The sequence below is a fragment of the Astatotilapia calliptera genome, chromosome 3, assembly GCF_900246225.1.
Source record: "Astatotilapia calliptera chromosome 3, fAstCal1.2, whole genome shotgun sequence".
NCBI classification, from domain to species: domain Eukaryota; kingdom Metazoa; phylum Chordata; class Actinopteri; order Cichliformes; family Cichlidae; genus Astatotilapia; species Astatotilapia calliptera.
This window is the reverse complement of record NC_039304.1, coordinates 17,114,683-17,132,160: the sequence shown is the minus strand read 5'-3', so window position 1 is coordinate 17,132,160 and position 17,478 is coordinate 17,114,683. Positions and strand designations below refer to the sequence as shown.

At 41.0% G+C, this 17,478-nt stretch overlaps 2 protein-coding genes across 4 annotated transcripts; both read left to right on the top strand.

The window, feature by feature from the left end:
• The first annotated feature begins 1,099 nt into the window (after positions 1–1,099).
• On the top strand, positions 1,100–3,322 carry LOC113018766 (cornifelin homolog B-like). Its single transcript, XM_026162130.1, has 4 exons — positions 1,100–1,308; positions 1,623–1,733; positions 2,315–2,460; positions 3,048–3,322. The coding sequence occupies exons 2-4, from the start codon at positions 1,625–1,627 to the stop codon at positions 3,141–3,143; spliced, it is 351 nt and encodes a 116-aa protein (XP_026017915.1). The 5' UTR covers positions 1,100–1,308; positions 1,623–1,624; the 3' UTR covers positions 3,144–3,322.
• A 2,713-nt stretch (positions 3,323–6,035) lies between these two features.
• Positions 6,036–15,281, top strand: LOC113018761 (cornifelin homolog B-like). Of its 3 annotated transcripts, none has more exons than XM_026162118.1 (6): positions 6,036–6,278; positions 8,645–8,666; positions 8,965–9,078; positions 10,784–10,929; positions 11,170–11,308; positions 14,223–15,281. In XM_026162118.1, the coding sequence occupies exons 3-6, from the start codon at positions 8,967–8,969 to the stop codon at positions 14,486–14,488; spliced, it is 663 nt and encodes a 220-aa protein (XP_026017903.1). In that variant the 5' UTR covers positions 6,036–6,278; positions 8,645–8,666; positions 8,965–8,966; the 3' UTR covers positions 14,489–15,281. The 3 variants fall into 3 exon arrangements, with proteins under 3 accessions (XP_026017903.1, XP_026017905.1, XP_026017904.1); XM_026162120.1 differs by lacking the exon at positions 14,223–15,281 and adding an exon at positions 12,037–12,291; XM_026162119.1 differs by lacking the exons at positions 6,036–6,278; positions 8,645–8,666 and having other exon boundaries at positions 8,680–9,078.
• Positions 15,282–17,478: the final 2,197 nt, after the last annotated feature.

Sequence of the window (17,478 nt, the reverse complement as noted above, 5' to 3'; positions counted from 1 at the left end):
GATTTTACTTCAGCAGCACAGAAAGCGTCTGAAGGCGAGCTTAAAAAATGATTGCAAGCTACATTGTGGAAGAGCTGCTACCGCTGCGTCTTTTAAAAAAAATTATTTATTATTTAAAGAGTTTAATTTCTATTGTTTGTCCACTCAAGGTTTATAGGGATTTAAAAAAGTATTTAGTTAAATTACTTATTGAGTAATTAAGTTACTTTTCAGACACAGTAATTAGATAATATTGATTAAGTAATTAGTAATTAATTACTTTTTAAAAGTAACTTACTCAACACTGGTTACTTCCCACCTCTTGTGTCAAGACTGATAGAATAAGTCTTGTTGCTGCTCACTGGTTAAGCAGTGCTTCCATTTCACAGCACTGAAGCAGAGACCCAGTGAACTCTTGACCCTTCATCGTAGCAGTTACTGGAAAGTCATTAGAGGAACTGTGTGGAATTTCCTTCAGGCTCAGCCCTCTGCAGTTCACGAGCAACCGAAAAACATCTGACAATCCACCACTCACTACAATACTTGCCTTACTTGTGCTTTATTAACATAATGATAAAATAATATCAGTAGATGGGAATACAAACTTTAAAAAAAATCTAATTATACTCAGCTTGAAGCTGAAGAAAAGAAGGAAATTAAAAAGTATTTCTATTTACCGTTGTCCACATTGTAGAGGGTGACTTTTCCTCTAAACAGGAGAATGTGTCAGTCAGTCAGATGAGCAGTCCTTACCTTTAAATCTACCCTCTCTTCTTCCTCTCTCTGTTTGTGAGCTGATAGTAACACTGCATTTAAAATGACCTGACACTTAAAAAACGTCACTCCCTTTATGCTCGCTCCTCTTCAGTAGCACAAGCTAGATGTTGAAGTACCACAACTTACAGACACCTGCAGTTGTTCCGGTGTTGTGCAAAAACAAAACAAACACAGTCCCACTTTTAACCCCAGACTTTGGCACAGTCATCTCTTTTTACGTGACATCCTCTGGCGGTTAATAAACAGCCTGCCATATGTTTCTGTTTAGGCTGAAATTAGTTTCATGTTTGGAGCCTTACAATGACAGAACTGCATTAAGCAAAGGTAACAAGCCTTTTTACAAAATGTAAGGAGTACAAAGTACAGATATTTGTAGTACAAAGTCAGAAAAAAAAAGCAACCCAAAAACATCTGCCAGTACAATACAAATTAAGAGTGTGTGTGCGTATCTCGGCACCTCCCCTTCCTGTTATTGGTCTGTGCTTAAATGCTGGTGTTTCTAACGTTTTCTCTTGTTTTGAAAGCTCAGAGAACCAGTGAAGACAAAAGAAGGTAAGAAAAACATTTTACACTGATGAACAGCTTAAGAGAATCAGAAATCTTTGTAAAATCATGAATGTAATACGTGGTAACATGTTTCTGAGGAAGTCAGAGATAATAAATCTGCATAAAAACGGTGTCAGCTCTTTTGTCTGGGCCGTACATAAATCATTTGTACAGCTGGCCAAAGATATTTGTTGTAATCCTGTTATACTTATAGCATGTATCAAAATCAGTCTTTTACCTTTTTCATAATCTAGCATTAAATTTCTCTTTTCACAAGATAACCACTACAGCTTTTCAATCTGTGTCTGTGTTTCCTACAGGCATGGCCGTCCACCAGCAGCCCACCCAGGTGGTGACAGTCATCAGGACCATTGAAAACTCTGGCCAATGGAGCACCGACCTCTGTGATTGCTGCTCTGATATGGAGACCTGTAAGTAAACCCAGGAAACCCTACAAACAGCAGTGATTTCTGCATGAGCGATCTCCTCAGACTTTGTTTGCAATAAGCTAACCGAGTGTTTGAAGTCAGTAAAAAATCAAGAATGAATGAACTATCTGAGACTACATGATAGCAATGATCATTTAGTAGCATTATGGAGTTTTTCATTATTTTACATTTTTCACCAGAAAACTGACTTTTCGTAATTGGAGTGGAAATGTCTCAAATGTTCAACTTAAACTTAATGACTCCTTTTATGATAGCATAGAAAATCAGACTTAGAGTGTCCCAAATATATTTTTTTACTATCAATAAATAACAACAACAACAACAACAACAACAACAATAATAATAATAATAATAATAATAATAATAATAATAATAATAACAATAAAATAGAAGTCCAGTCTCTCTGTGGTTGGATTCAGGGAAAGTTGATATAGCAAAAATTCAAAGTTTTTTTGCTCCCCTGGAACATCCAGGTTGGTTGGTTTGTTGTAGTTAATAAAAAAATAGTAAATAATATATATACATAAATATTTATTTATATATGTATATATTTCTCCCCAAAGGTTGCTGTGGCCTTTGCTGTTTCCCCTGCATGCAGTGTGATGCAGCCAATAAACATGGATGGTGCTGTGCAATGCCACTCCTGGACGTTTGTGGTGTGGTGTCCTGCTTACTCCGTCAGTCTATCAGAGAGCGCCACAACATCTATGTAAGGCTGGGTTAGAGATGGAGGATATTGTTACAAACTACATTTAAAAGATAGATGCGGTCACTAGAGGAAGTGCACTTTTATAACTTCTGCACTGGCTTCATTTTTAAGCCCTGGAGGTTTCTGCTTGTAAAATGAACTAACATAACATCTAAATGTAAATTTTATGAGATTCAAAAAATGCACACAAATTGTGCTTTGTGCAGATCCTTCTCACTCACCCTCACCTCTCATGGTCAAACTGAGATAAAGTAACCACATCATGCAGTGCCATCATAAAAGTGACCTGGATAAAACTTGTGGTATTTTGCAATCCGTAGAGTTTATAATGGAGAAGCTTGAGTTGAGAAAGAGGAAGTGTAAAGTTCTTCAAATCTGAACTCTCTTGCCCTCACTGTGGGGGAAAAAGCTGCGGCTTCTTGTTTTGACAAACTCTCAGATATTTGGTTACCCAGCTCTACACAGGGACACAGCTGCCGGATGAGGGGATGACAACACCCCACTAAACTTTTATGTCTGAGGGGTAACAACAGTAACTCCTGCTGCTTCATCCTCTGTCTATCTGCTTCTTCTTCTCCATCCTGCAGGGCTCGTTCACTGATGACTGCTGTACAGTGTGCTTTTGTTACCCGTGTGTTTGGTGCCAGATGCATCGTGAGCTGAAGCTCAGGCAATACCATTAGCCCGCCACCTCGACTGTGATCAGCACGCAAGTCGTCTGTGGATATGATGCAAACGTTTTGGCTGTGTGATGAGGGCTTATGTCACTGCTGAACCAAAGTGCTTTAAATCTGTTGTCATATAATATGTTGAACGCCTATGTGACTTTTTCAGGCCAATAAAATCCTGTAATTCTATGCAACATCATGTGTGAGATTAATTGTCCTCTTCTGCAGAGTTGAGTTTAACCAGTGTTCAGATAAAGACTTGTCATATTCATTAATTGTTAACTTTGATAGGATACAGAGAAGGACATTGTAAGGTCACACTGTCCATTCATATAACTTTTCACAGTATTATAATATTTGTAAATGAAATACAGTGGCTTGCAAAAGTATTCGGCCCCCTTGAACTTTCCACATTTTGTCACATTACAGCCACAAACATGAATCAATTTTATTGGAATTCCACGTGATAGACCAATACAAATTGGTGTACACGTGAAAAGTGGAACGAAAATCATACATGATTCCAAACATTTTTTACAAATAAATAACTGAAAAGTGGGGTGTGCGTAATTATTCAGCCCCCTGAGTCAATACTTTGTAGAACCACCTTTTGCTGCAATTACAGCTGCCAGTCTTTTAGGGTATGTCTCTACCAGCTTTCCACATCTAGAGACTGAAATCCTTGCCCATTCTTCTTTGCAAAACAGCTCCGGCTCAGTCAGATTAGATGGACAGCGTTTGTGAACAGCAGTTGTCAGATCTTGCCACAGATTCTCGATTGGATTTAGATCTGGACTTTGACTCGGCCATTCTAACACATAGATATGTGTTAGCCACCTGGCCTGGAGCCCAGTTAGCCACCCGGCCCGGAGCCCAGTTAGCCACCTGGCCTGTAGTTCAGTCGCCAACTCCACTACCATTTTCACCTCAACTTCAGTCGCCCCCTGTTCAGTTTTCTGTGTCGTCGCTAGCCCAGTCCCCTGTTCAGTTGCCGCTAGCTCAGTCTTCACCTCCACCACAATCAGCCCTGCTACCTTTAGCTCAGTCTTCAGCCCCGTCAGCCACTCAGCCACTATCACAATCAGAATCACTACAACCTTTGTTACAGTCCATAACTCAGTCAGTACCTGAGTTAGTAGCGCAGTCATTAGCTTTGTCACCAGTTCAGACTCCAGTGTTGTCACCCATCCAGTCAGTCACTCATCTACACCTTTAGCCAGGGACCTCAACGCCTTCTGGCCATGCATCAGCTCCTGCTGGAAGCTCGAGTGAGCCAATCCAGCATTTCGTGGCTCCCACGCCGCTGTCTGTCTCAGCTGGCAGTTCAGGAGAACTGATTCAGCAGTCTGCCTCTGCGTCCAGTCGTCTTGTGTTTTAGTTGGGGGTTCAGGAGAACCCGGCCAACATCAAGCCACGTCAGCTGGGGGTTCTGGAGAACCCGGGGCCATCTGCTGCACTGGTTGGGGTGAGGGGAGGAACACAGGAAAAAAGACATGCTGTGGAAGAGAGCCAGAGATTAAAAATAAGTAATGATTCAATTCATAGAGGTCTATTAAGGCCCGGCGTAGATGGCACTGTTTATGCGGTGGCATGCCACATCTGGCCCAATTGTGGTTTGGTTTATGTGGCCCAGGCTCATAGAAAACAGGTCTGAGTAACTGGTGTCATGGCAGGGTGTATGTCAACCAGATGTGGGCCAGTTCTGGCAATGATGCCCCTATTTATGTTCCAATTTTGCTACTTTAGTTTGAAGACCCAAATGCCATGTTGCAATCCAATACTGCTATGGTAGCCAATGCTTCAAATGCAGGTTTGTGAGTGTACACTTTATCCAAAACCTAGTGAGGGCTTACTCATGTGTACCACTGGTTGGCTGTAGCTCAGGAGGTAGAGCAGGTCACCTCCTGACTGGAAGATTTGTGGTTCGATCCCTGGCTTCTCTACTCTGCATGTCAAAAGTGTCAATGTAGTTAAGAAGTGTGCAATTTAGAGAAAGTGTGTGACTGATTGAATGTGGCTTGTTGTATAGATCACTTTGAGTAATCTGGGAGAGTAGAAAAGCACTATATAAGAATCAGTCCATTCATTTTCTGAACAGAGTTTTGTCGTGGTACTTTTGCACTATTATGTTCTGGCACATGTTGTTATTACATGGCTTGATTAAGGTACACATTAGGCTGACATCTTGGGCCAGAGCTGAAACTGTTCTGGGCCAGCACAGGGCCAGCAGTGTGTCTGCAACTGGCCTTGTGCTGGCCCATGTGTGGGCCACCTCTGGCAAACCAGATCTGGGCCACCAAAGGGCCGTCATTCTTTGCGGCATGTGGGCCATGTGTAAGCACATTGTGTGGACTAGATCCAGGCCATACCAATTTGGCTATGTGGGATGTAACAGCATTTTTGTGACCTACAACACTATTTCCACATGGATAAGTAAATATTTATCTATGTACATGTGCATTATTATCCAGTTAATCTCCTCTAGCAGCTCATTTAGTCATGGCTTCCAAGCATTCTTTTGTCTGTATGTCAGTAAATGTAGTGAAAGACTGACATATTGGGGCCAAATGTTTATGAATGTAACCAGTTTAGTTTGTTTGAGTGTGTGTGTTTGGAATGATCGCAGAAATATTAACAGACTGGCACAAGGGGGTTTAAGATTTCACTCCTACCTCTATGTTCGCAAAATAAAAAAGTAGCCCAGCTACATCATGGCAGAATAGTAATATATTAAAAAACAGCATTTTCTATAGACTTTGTCTTCTTGACCATTTGTCTGTGAGGGTCTGGGCAGGCTGGGGCTGGTTCTGTTTTTAGTTTATGCTTGGTATGCTGTGGGCGGAGCTGCAGGGGCTGAGGTTTGTTCCACTCAGCTGTGTTTGAGCTCTGTCATTGGGGCGGCGTATTAAGAAGAAGCCAGAGTGGGAGTTATTATTGCAGCATTTGTGGTAACATTTAAACATTTAAGGCTCTCTGATGTTTGGCCCTGCTGCTGTAACTGCTGTAACAAGGTTACAACTGTAACAAGTTGTAACCTTGTTTGCTGTGATCTTTCACTCATCTGGCCGGATCACGCCACCATATTTGGATTCTCAGAGAAACTTAACCCTGCAAATATTAAGCTTCCTGGATTAAACTACAGTGTGACAAGTAAGCAGTATTCATTTGTTCCCATTTATTAATTTAGTTACAGCCAGATTTAGAGTTATTTATCTCTAACTTCTCTTTTCTCCCTCTTTCTTTTTTTAAACCTGTCGTGTCAGGCACTTTTAGTAAAAACATGGTCTGAATGCTTTGTTGAGCCAAACACATTTGCTTTGCCAAGAGGAGCGCTGTAGACTCTGTATAGGCTCCTATTGGTACTCATTTCAGTTTATTTTATTATTCACATTATTATCAGACTGGTTATTATGCCAGGGCTGATAGGGGGTGAGGGCCAGGTTGGCAAAAGACAGAAGAAGAGATGATAATAAAGACAAGAAGGAGGAGGGATCGAAAAAGAAACGAAACAGAAAGAGAAAGAGAAAGAGAAAGAGGGGAGGGAATGGATGCCCATAGTCAAAAGGCAAGAGCCCCAGACAACCAGACGCAATGGGCAGTCCACCCTGGCAGAGGACAGTGGCCATGGCACGAGCCGAGGAAAAGTCAGATGGGGTGGCTGTGCGCTAAAGAGGTACAAAACATCCCAACTGCATCCCCTGAGGGCACAGGCCAGAAATCATGCCACAACACCTTGTCAGGTGCTCTGGAGCTACACGTCCAGTATTGGTCGTTGTAACAACGAGTGGGGAGCAGCAGGGAGGGGAACTCACCCTCCATAACAATGTCCCACAGGGAGAACCCCAGATCCAGGCATAGCAACACACACACACAACACACACACATCTGTGTAGTTTCTCCGCCTGTCAGGGTTCCTGGGTCGTTGACCCAGCATTTTCAGTTCATGTTCACTGTTTATTTTCCACATTTTTCATTTCCTGTTTCATTATGTTCAGCTGTGTACTCACCGGTCTCTCATTATCATCCTCATCAGTCCCTGTATTAAAACCCTCAGTTTCTCTCTGTTCTGGGTTGTGTCATTGTCGATGTGATGTTGTCGTTTCCGTGTGTGCTTTCAGTTCAGCCAGTCAGCGTTCGTTCACGTTCTGTTGATCTATTTTGTATAATAAACGCCATTCTCATCTTCAATCAAGCCACGAGTCCTTGTCCTCTCTTCCTCTCATCCACACACAAACCCCTGACACCGTCATCTAGGTCATGGTAATCTAACGAGGTTGGAATGAAAGCGACTGGACTTCTTTAAGTTTCTTAAAGATTTAACATCTTATCCATAAAACTTCTTCAGTTCTATGATCAAATAGTGGTGAGTCCCAGGTATTTAAATCCTAGCAGGAGTGTCCCTTAAGAGGGTCGATCACGTGCCTCATCACATGTGCCAAGGTGTGACAAAAGGCGTTGACTGAGTCTCATCTCTTCCATGTTGTGCCATGCGTTTACGAAGTGGCTCTTTGGTTTCTCCAATGTAGAAGTCTGAGCTCTCCTCGCTGCATTGCAGAGCAAATACCACATTGTTTAGTTGGTGTTTGGGAGTTTTGTCCTTGGGATGAACCAGTTTTTGTCTGTGTTTCTGGGTTTGAAGTTTGCTGGGATGCTGTGCTTGGAGAAGATTCTCTGATAAGCTTGCTACAGAAGGAATCACAATGTTGCTGACATGCCATGTTTGCATGAAAACTAGAGCACTATTAACACTGAGATGTGGCAGGAGCACATGACTGCTGCTCAGTAGTGCTCATCCACACCTTCCCCATCTCCCTCTTTAAGATGAGCACACGAAATCTGCACTCATCACCTCATTTAAGTTGCTATTTTCACTGTAAATAAAATCCTTTCACTGTTGTATGAGTCTGCTCTTTGGGTCCTGCTTTTGGCTCATCCTCATATTGTCTCCATTGTTCAAATCCTTATTTTATGTTTAGGTAATTAATAGTTCATTGGTTGTGGGGGGGCTAGAGCCTATTCCAGCTACTGCAGGGCAGGCTACACCCACCAGTCTAACAAAAGGACTAACTTTATTGATATTTACATAAAACAAAGAAATTAAAAACTAATTTATAAATGAATTTATTAAGGCACACTTTATTGCACACTTAATTATTACATTTACATTTTGATGTCTGCGACTCTCCTGGTCCTCCTGTGTGTGTGTGTGTGTGTGTGTGTGTGTGTGTGTGTGTGTGTGTGTGTGTGTGTGTGTGTGTGTGTGTGTGTGTGTGTGTGTGTGTGTGTTCAGGATCTCTGTTACAATGTTACTGTTTTGGTTGTGCTGCATGAAAGACGTTGAGTGTGTATTAGGGAAGGTTAGTTACCGGAGCTGGAGAGTGAGTTATTCAGGCGAACTCTCAACAGCGTGTGTGTGCACGGAGCCCTTAACAGACTTGACCTCCACTTTCACTTCCTCTTTCTGATTTGTGGAAAGATGCTGAGTTTCCCAAATGTCTCATTTTGTTTTTTCTCAGAGAAAGAGAGAAGAAGAAGAAGGTAAGACATTCTTTCTTAAACTGATGAAGTGAATCATTGTGAACTCATGAATGTAATATTTGATGTAATTTTTCTCAGGAAGACATAGTTGCAATACATCAATGTAAATATAATGTAATTTGCATGGTGAACTCTTTCCTCTGTACTGTACACAAATCAGTGTTACAGCTGGTCCAAGGTATTTATAGATTTCCTTTGTCATATTTTCATATTCTAGCACTAAATGTCTTCATACACAAGAGCTATAACCACTAAAACATTTCAGTCTGCGTCTTCATTTCTGTCTTGTTTCCTACAGTCATGGCTACCATCCACCAGCAGACCACCGAGGTGGTGACAGTCACCAGGGCTTTTCAAAACTCTAGCCAATGGAGCACCGACCTCTGTGACTGCTGCTCTGATATGGACACCTGTAAGTGAACCCAGCAAACCCTACAAACAGCAGGGATTTCAACATGAGCGATTTCCTCAGCTTTGTTTCAGACTTTGTTTGCAGTAAGGTAGCAGAGAGTCTGATGTCAGTAAAAAATCAAGAAGATAAAATATCTGAGACTGTCTCATAACAATAACCATTTAGTAGCATTATGGAGTCAGAGTGCTCTAAGCGAACTGGGAAACTAGTCTCTGAACACTTTAATGTTTAGTTTAACCTTCTGAAATTTAATGAACGCCATAACATGACTGACCTAACATGTAATGACATTATCAACAGTGTGCAGGTAGAAGCAAATATCTTTTCATTGGTTGAGTAAGAAAGGCTGCGAGGGTGAGGAGCCAAACACTGGACCTACAGGCAGGTTATTAAAAGGACTATTTTAATTTTAGCTGACTGGAAACTGGAACAAACTCATGCCATCCACCAAAAAAAGTTAAAAAAAAATGGTAGCTGAAAACTTCAAATGAACCACTCAATGAGGTGACCAAACAGAACACATGCAGATCATGTGATGTGAAGAGGAAGCACGTGCACAGGGAACACACAAATTGAAAGCAAGAATGAGAAGTGTTTAAATACCCAGAGAACTAATTGAAACCTCACATGAAGGCAACATTCTCAGGGTTTGGCATTTCTTCTCTTTCTTCCTGTCTTTTGGTTTCTACCAAAGCTACCAAAAAACATGACAAGGGTGAACTAAAGCAGCAAAGTTGTCATGATCCTGGGTCGGTGACTCAGTGTTTTGTGTTTTGAATTATTTATAGTCTTTGCTTCATTATTGCCATGACAAAAGTATGTGTTTTAGTAAACACTGCTATTTGACACATTAAATATAATTTCATACAATTTCATAATTTATTTAGAGCAGCTCACCTGTAATGAAAGTGGTAGTTTTGTTGTGCATGTATGCCTGACATCATTGGCCTGCTCTCAGATCTGGACCAGGGCATCTCTGAGCTCCTGGATAGTCTGAGGTGCAACCTGGCACTGTCAGATGGACCGAAACATAATGTCCCAAAGGTACTTCACAGGATTAGGTCAGGTATGAACTTCAACATCCTGCATACTTTCGGTACGAGGCCAAGCATTGTCGTGGACCAAATGCACCAGCGTAAGGTCTAACAGTGAGTCCATGGTTTCATCCTAATGACAGTCAGGGTGTCGGGTCTGTGTGTCCCTCCATGGATATCCCTCCCCAGGCCATCACTGACCCACCAGCAAACCACTCATGCTGAAAGATGTTACACCAGCATAACGTTCTCCATGGCTTCACCAGATCCTTTCACATCTGTCACATAAGCTCACAGTGAACCTGCCCTCAGGGCACCCTCATGAAGTCTGTTTCTGATTGTTCAGTCAGAGACTTTTACACTAGCTGGTGGTCATTTATAGCTTTGGCAATGCTCATCCTGTTCCTCCTTGCATAAAGGAACAGATACGTGTCCTTCTGATGGATAAGCGGCCTTCTGTGGGGGTTGTCTCATTGTTGTTTCTCTTGTGCAGCTATTCTTAATTTCGTTAACATCAAAGTACCTGAAACTGATAACCAACCGTCTCTGCTGCTTAACTGACCACATCAATATCCAGGCGATTTAACTGAGTGGATGTGATAATCTGACTGAAAAGTGCTCCTTACATTTTTTGTTGTGCAGTTTAAATCTGTATATTTTTTTATCTGAAGGTTGCTGCGGCTTTTGGTGCTTCCCCTGCATGCAGTGCATGACAGTTAGTAAACATGGATGGTGCTGCTGCGCATCACTCCTGGATATTTGCGGCGTGGTGTCCTGCTTACTCCGCCAGTCCATCAGAGAGCAACACAACATCGAAGTAAGGCTGGGTTAGAGATGGAGGGGCTATGTTACAGACAAGATTTAAAAGATGGAGGTGGCCACTAGAGGAAGTGAAGTTTTGAGTCTTCCACATTGGCTTCACTTTTAAACCTTGGAGGTTGCTGCTTGATTTTCTTTCTAGTCACGTTGGTTTGGGTCCAGAATAATGAAAAATCTGTGTGTCTTAATTGACTGGATGCCAGCGCTGTTGCTTATTTTGTTCTTCTCCACCCTGCAGGGTTCTGGCTGTGAGGACTGGTGCACAGTACTTTTCTGTTACCCCTGTGCCTGGTGCCAGATGCATCGTGAGCAGAAGATCAGGGAGAACCAGCCCGCCAGCGCAACTGTGATCACCACACAGGTCATTCGTGGATATGGTACAACCAGTTTGGCTGTTGGCTAAGGGCTTATGTCACCGCTGAAGCCATATTTTTTTTACTTTTGCTGACTTATTAATGTGCTGAATGGTATATGAGGAAAGGTGTCTGGCCATAAAAATACTTTTTTACACAATATTGTGGCTGTTATTGTAATAGTTTTCTTCTACAGAGCTGAGTTTAACCAGTGTTCAAATAAAAACTATTCAAATTCACTATTGTGATATGACAGTGATAAGGACATCGTAAGTAAGACCTTCCATACTTCTCTTTATATACTCATAGTAAATGTACTGTACAGTGGGTGATGGTCATTATCCATTGCTTGTTTTGATGCACTTCCCAATCACACAACACTTTAGAGCAGCGGTCCGCAACCTTTTTTGCGCCACGGACCGGTTTATGCCCGACAATATTTTCACGGACCGGCCTTTAAGGTGTCGCGGATAAATACAACAAAATAAAACTAGTACCGGTACTGAAAAAAGAAGATTTATTCATAACACGCGTGAAAAGACCCAGGAAAACCGAGTTAACGATAAAAACGGTAACAAAATAACGCTGAAAACCGATAAAAACCCTGAAAACTATACATTTCACACCTGAGCCTCAACTCTCGCGGCCCGGTACCAAACGATTCACGGACCGGTACCGGTCCGAGGCCCGGGGGTTGGGGACCGCTGTTTTAGAGTATTGGATGAAACTGCTTTGTGCTTATTCTTTGACAGCTTTTACATCTATCTTTGTGTTCCTGCCATCATCAGTATAAACAAGGTGACTTCCATCCACAAACTCATGATTGTAGTTAGTTTCAGCACTTCACTGTAACGTGATTCCTTCTACTTTCTTTTTCTCATGATTGGTCCTGAATATAAAGTAATGAGGGCTGGGTCAAGACATCTGCACAGTACTGTATCTGTTTTATTTGAAAGTTGAAATTATTATCCATCCATCTTCATCCGCTTTATCCGAGGCCGGGTCGCAGGGGCAGCAGCCTAAGCAAAGAGGCCCAGACCTCCCTCTCCCCAGCCACCTCCTCCAGCTTATCCGGGGGAATACCAAGGCGTTCCCAGGCCAGCCGAGAGATATAATCTCTCCAGCGTGTCCTGGGTCTGCCCGGGGCCTCCTCCCAGTGGGACATGCCTGGAACACCTCACCCAGGAGGCGCCCAGGGGGCATCCTTGTCAGATGCCCGAACCACCTCAGCTGGCTCCTTTCGATGTGGAGCAGCAGCTGCTCTACTCTGAGCCCCTCCCGGATGGCCGAACTTCTCACCCTATCTCTAAGGGAGAGGCCAGCCACCCTTCGGAGGAAGCTCATTTCTGCTGCTTGTATCCGCGATCTCGTTCTTTCGGTCACTACCCACAGCTCGTGGCCATAGGTGAGGGTAGGGACGTAGATCGACCGGTAAATTGAAATTATTAAACTGATTAAATGATTCAAAGTGCTTGAAGTGCTTTTACCTCCGGTTTCTTTAAACCAGCTTTCTGAGTGGCTGTCAATCGCAAACAGAACGTGAAGCTTTAAATATTTTCTACATTTGGCAAAATAATTATTAAATAAAATTGAAATGTATTAAGTGAGAGAATTAAACAGTTTGTTAGGGCTATCATTTAGTGTCTGACAGGACTTTAACTGTTAACGGTAAGAAGATTTGGTCACATGTAAATGCCTTCGTGAATCAGTCACAATTCAGTGATTAAATCATTTCTCTATGACAAATCTACCTTTACATCATTTGTTTGTATGTCAGCTATATCACATAAAAAGTACAAAGTCAAATTACTGAGAAAGTGGAACATAAGAAATGTTTTACTTCTTTTAGAAATGTGAAACTATAGGATCTGGCAGAGAATGAACCGTCCACGTTTCTCTCTAGTACTGTCGTATGCAAAACTAGTGTGGCACCAGGGGTGGTAAGAGATTATTTTAGGGTGGTCCATGCCATCCGTGCAGATCCGCCCCTGTCTCCATCACACATGTTGGTTAGCAAGAGGAAATTCCTCTTTTATGAAACGGAATCACGGAAGGCTAATGACCGATCTTAGAGAAGTAAAAGCAGACCAGCATGCGCCTGACTCTGGTCTCCCCTCGGTTTACCATTAAAGACCAGAGGTTTACCGAAAATGTGCATGCGCAAACCTCCAGAAACTAGTTACTGGCCACTCAGCTTGCTGTTAACAGGACACAGACGCCTTTAAACACAAGGTGGCAGTATTGTACAGCATGAACGCAAACAGGTGAGGAGCCTCATGACAGTGCGGTCTTTAAAGGAACTTTGCCTACTATAAGAAACCATTAAAATGCATATAAGCTTCTCACCAAAATGCACATGTAATTGTATTTAATAAGGTCTGTACTGTAAACTATGTATGCTTCAATGAGGTCATTTCACTCAAAGTTCTTAGTGAAGAAACATCACTTTGTCACCCTTATGAGTACTTTTAAATGTGTGACGCCAACTAGTAATCTCCTTCAAGCCAAGACCTTAATAAAATAAATGCGTGCATTAGAATTCACATACAGTCTATTCCACAGTGATTTCTAGGTACCTGATATGTTAATAGCAAAACTCAAGTGTTTGAGTCTCATTATCGTCATCAGAACAAAAAAAGAGATGCAGGTCTGTGACCAGGATGCAGGTCTAGTTGGTGTTTCAAAATGCAAACAGACAGAGCGTCTCGCTGCAGTAGACAGTGGCTTTGGTTGTGCTCTTGTTGCATTTGGGTTTAATATTGTAGTAGATACTTTAAGGCATTCATTTTCCAAATGTAATAAATAAATGTATATATACACAGTCTATATGTTGTTGGTTATTCTGGCAGTGCAGTCTGTAAATAATATTTTTAAAGCAGGTATCTACTGCTGTTGATATGTTTTTCTTTCTTCTTCTTCTTTTTTTTTTTTTTTTTAGCAAGGAACCAGCAACAGCAGAACACAATCGGGATTGAGCAAAAGACAATGTTGCACCATTTGGCGCTGCAGTCTTGGAGCTGTGCACACGCTCAGTGCCATGAATGCAGACATGATTCAGTAACTGAGGATGCACATGGGAGTAAAGGACTCTTCTTGACATACATCAGTTTTGGAAGCTATCAGGAACAAGAACAAAAGAAAATAGTGTCACTGAATCGGCTTAAAGAAACAAGCATGCTAAAAATTCAATTTAAAAAACCCTGAAGACTTTATGCATGTGTCAAAATAGTAAGCAAATGAAAGTGTATTATGTGAAAGTTTTAAATAGATTGTAACAGACTGACCTGTTTGTGTGTCTGACCGGACACATTTGAAGATACCGAAAAGGACTGTCGCAAGAACATGAGCACAGAGATTGTGGCCGTGTGGTCATGATATTGTTTCAACTTCCTGTTACACTGTTTCACGTTACTACTTGTTCTCTTTTTGCCTTACCTTCCCATTACAGTTATATCATTTGATCATTAGTAAGTACAGCCACTTACTCTTTTAAATAATTCTTTATTTGAAAAATTGCAAATATATTTTCCTTGCTTCAGTTTTTTAAGAAACTGTAAGCTGTTTTCTTCTAGTATTAGTTTAAGGTTTTAAACGTAGTTTAGGTTTCAGGTTCCTAAAGAACTGTTTGCGTCACAGATCAGTGCAAAAACGTGGCCAACCACCAACAATGTCTCTGTCAAGGAAAAACAGTAGGTCATGGTTCTTCTTTTCTCATAAATTTACTATCAGCAGAAGACGTTGCAGACACAACAGCTTCTGTAAATACAAACACACTTTTGACAGGCTTTTGTTTTAAGATAACAACACTTCCTCTCAATTGCCCTAACCCACTCGGACCTCTACCTCAAGAATTTAATGCCACGTGTTTCTCAGCAGCGCAAAGTTTGCTTTTATAAAATGCATCTCCTGCTTTTATTGTGAAAATTGTCATTTCATATTATTCAGGAAGCAGGCTGGAAAAGACGGCATCAGCCAATAAAAGGACAGGAAATATTGATATAATGTTTCATTCGTTTTTATTTAAAGACAATAAATTAACATGTAGATACATTTTTAGTCTGTGCAAAAGACTTGAGCCACCCCTCATGTTTAAAAAACTTTTCCCGAGGAGCCAGACTTTTAATTGTAATTTTTAAGGTGGTCTTGAGAAATAGTTCTCCAGGTTTTCTGAAGGTCTTTCATTGGCTGCTTTTTCACTCATTTTCAGTGCAGTCCCTGTATCTGTCAGATAGGTATCTGACAGAAAACCATGCTCGACGATGGTGATCATGATAATATGACAACAACAGTGACCTATAAATCATCCAACCAACATCCAAAGAAGAGCTTGGAAATCAAGAAGCCTGGAGAACTATTCCTGAAGACTACTTGAAGAAATACTAAGAAAGTTTGACTGAGAGATTGCAGACTGACGAATGCTGACGAATAAAGATGATCACACCAAATATTGACTTTATACAGATTCTGTTTTTACCTTATATGCTGTATTTCTATGTATGTTTGCATGTCTTAATAAACATATTAATGCAAACAAAAAGGGGTGGCTCAAGACTCCTGCACAGCATGATATGTTAATGATAAAGAACACGGGGAAAAACTGTTTCATGACTTATTTGCAAACACAATGCTGCTCTTTCTGCACCAGGACAGTAAGTGGTTTGTGTCCAGCCACAGACACATCTTCCCGTTTCATAGAGTTGTGCTCAACTCTAAAACTTGCTTTATCCAAGGATATTTTTACATATTAAGAGAGTGTTGTGGAATGCACATGGTATATACCCTGACACACAGGAAAACTGTCTTTAAATGCACCATCTGCCATAATTGTTGTCTTGTTTTAATTATCTCTATTTAATTACAGCACAAGTCTTTGAGCGTCATTGTCACCATCGGGCTGTCGTTGTCTACAACAGCAGAAAGCTAAAAAGAGCAGTGCTAACAGGATGTAGGTCACAACGGTGAAACAAAACGCGAACAGGTAGAGCGTCGTGTTGCAGTAGACATCAGGCTGTGTCATATTCTTGTTGTAGTTGGGTTCATAAATAGAGTAGATGACTATATTACCTGGAAGAATATAAAAAATGATCTCAAATTAGAATGAGAGTGATGGACCTGCACGGCCTCTACATAAATGCAGAACTGGCTTCAAGATTTTTTCAAAATGCTGCTGTGATTAGTTTATTTTAAAAATGTAAAAAAAAAAAAAAAAATCCAAGGAACAACAAGAAAAATTTATTTCTGTTAAATTAAATTCAGTTTTATTAGCAAAAAATTACAACAGCACAACATTGTATATTCTCCTTATATATTCAAAAACAGCTAGTACTGCGTGACGTATATGATCAGTTTAATTTACAAATAAATCGACTGATTTACTGATAAGACCTGTTCCCTTTGTTATTTCATGACAAATGAAGCAGACATAAAATTGTTATATTGTTTACGTTTTGTTATAGCTGTTCACTGTAATTTTAAATATGAGGGCAGATAAATCTTAGTGCAAGTGAGGGAGGTCATCGTTAGGTAGAATAATCAAAAATGCCAAAATGCCTAAAACTAAAGTGCACGATGACAGAAACTTCTAACCAAGTCGAGGAATTTTACATATGTGACCTTATTATTTAAAAGGTTTGCTCGTGTTTTTGTCTCCCTGTACTCACAAGGAAAATGTCCAGGTCTTGTAGTGAAATTCTCAATTTTTTCAAACTAATCATCTTGTTATTTACTTTTCCTGCTCTGTTTACTGTGGTGTTAGAAAAATTTGAAGTTTACCCGCAAGTAACCAGCCACACAGGAAGATGATGGTCATGGACCAACAGAAAGTGTTGCACCAGTTGTGCCATAAGCTCAGTGCCAGGAAGACCGGTATGATCCCATACAGGGACATGTAGAAAGGGATAAAAGTCTGTCTGGGACAGTTATAGAGTCCTGAACCTATGGGGCACAAAAATAAATAAAACTAAAACACAGCATCTGAAATATTATTTAATTTTTCAATTATTTTTGTGACACGTCTTGATGCATGCTCAGTCATCCAGGTAAAAAAAATCCCAAAAGGTTGATTCTGTTTATCTGGACGTAGTGTTTTCAGTGGGAGAAACGTTTCCTCACTCATCCAAGTGACTTCTTCATTCTCAGCTGACTGCAGGTTTCCCCAGCCTACAGGGTGGGCCATTTATATGGATACACCATAA

Excerpts from the sequence above, each read along its gene's own strand:
- LOC113018766 (XM_026162130.1), top strand. The coding sequence starts at position 1,625 with ATGGCCGTCCACCAGCAGCCCACCCAGGTGGTGACAGTCATCAGGACC. Across the intron at positions 1,734-2,314 it reads CTGCTCTGATATGGAGACCT|GTTGCTGTGGCCTTTGCTGT; the intron begins GTAAGTAAACCC and ends TTCTCCCCAAAG. Across the intron at positions 2,461-3,047 it reads GAGAGCGCCACAACATCTAT|GGCTCGTTCACTGATGACTG; the intron begins GTAAGGCTGGGT and ends TCCATCCTGCAG.
- LOC113018761 (XM_026162118.1), top strand. The coding sequence starts at position 8,967 with ATGGCTACCATCCACCAGCAGACCACCGAGGTGGTGACAGTCACCAGG. Across the intron at positions 9,079-10,783 it reads CTGCTCTGATATGGACACCT|GTTGCTGCGGCTTTTGGTGC; the intron begins GTAAGTGAACCC and ends TTTTATCTGAAG. Across the intron at positions 10,930-11,169 it reads GAGAGCAACACAACATCGAA|GGTTCTGGCTGTGAGGACTG; the intron begins GTAAGGCTGGGT and ends TCCACCCTGCAG.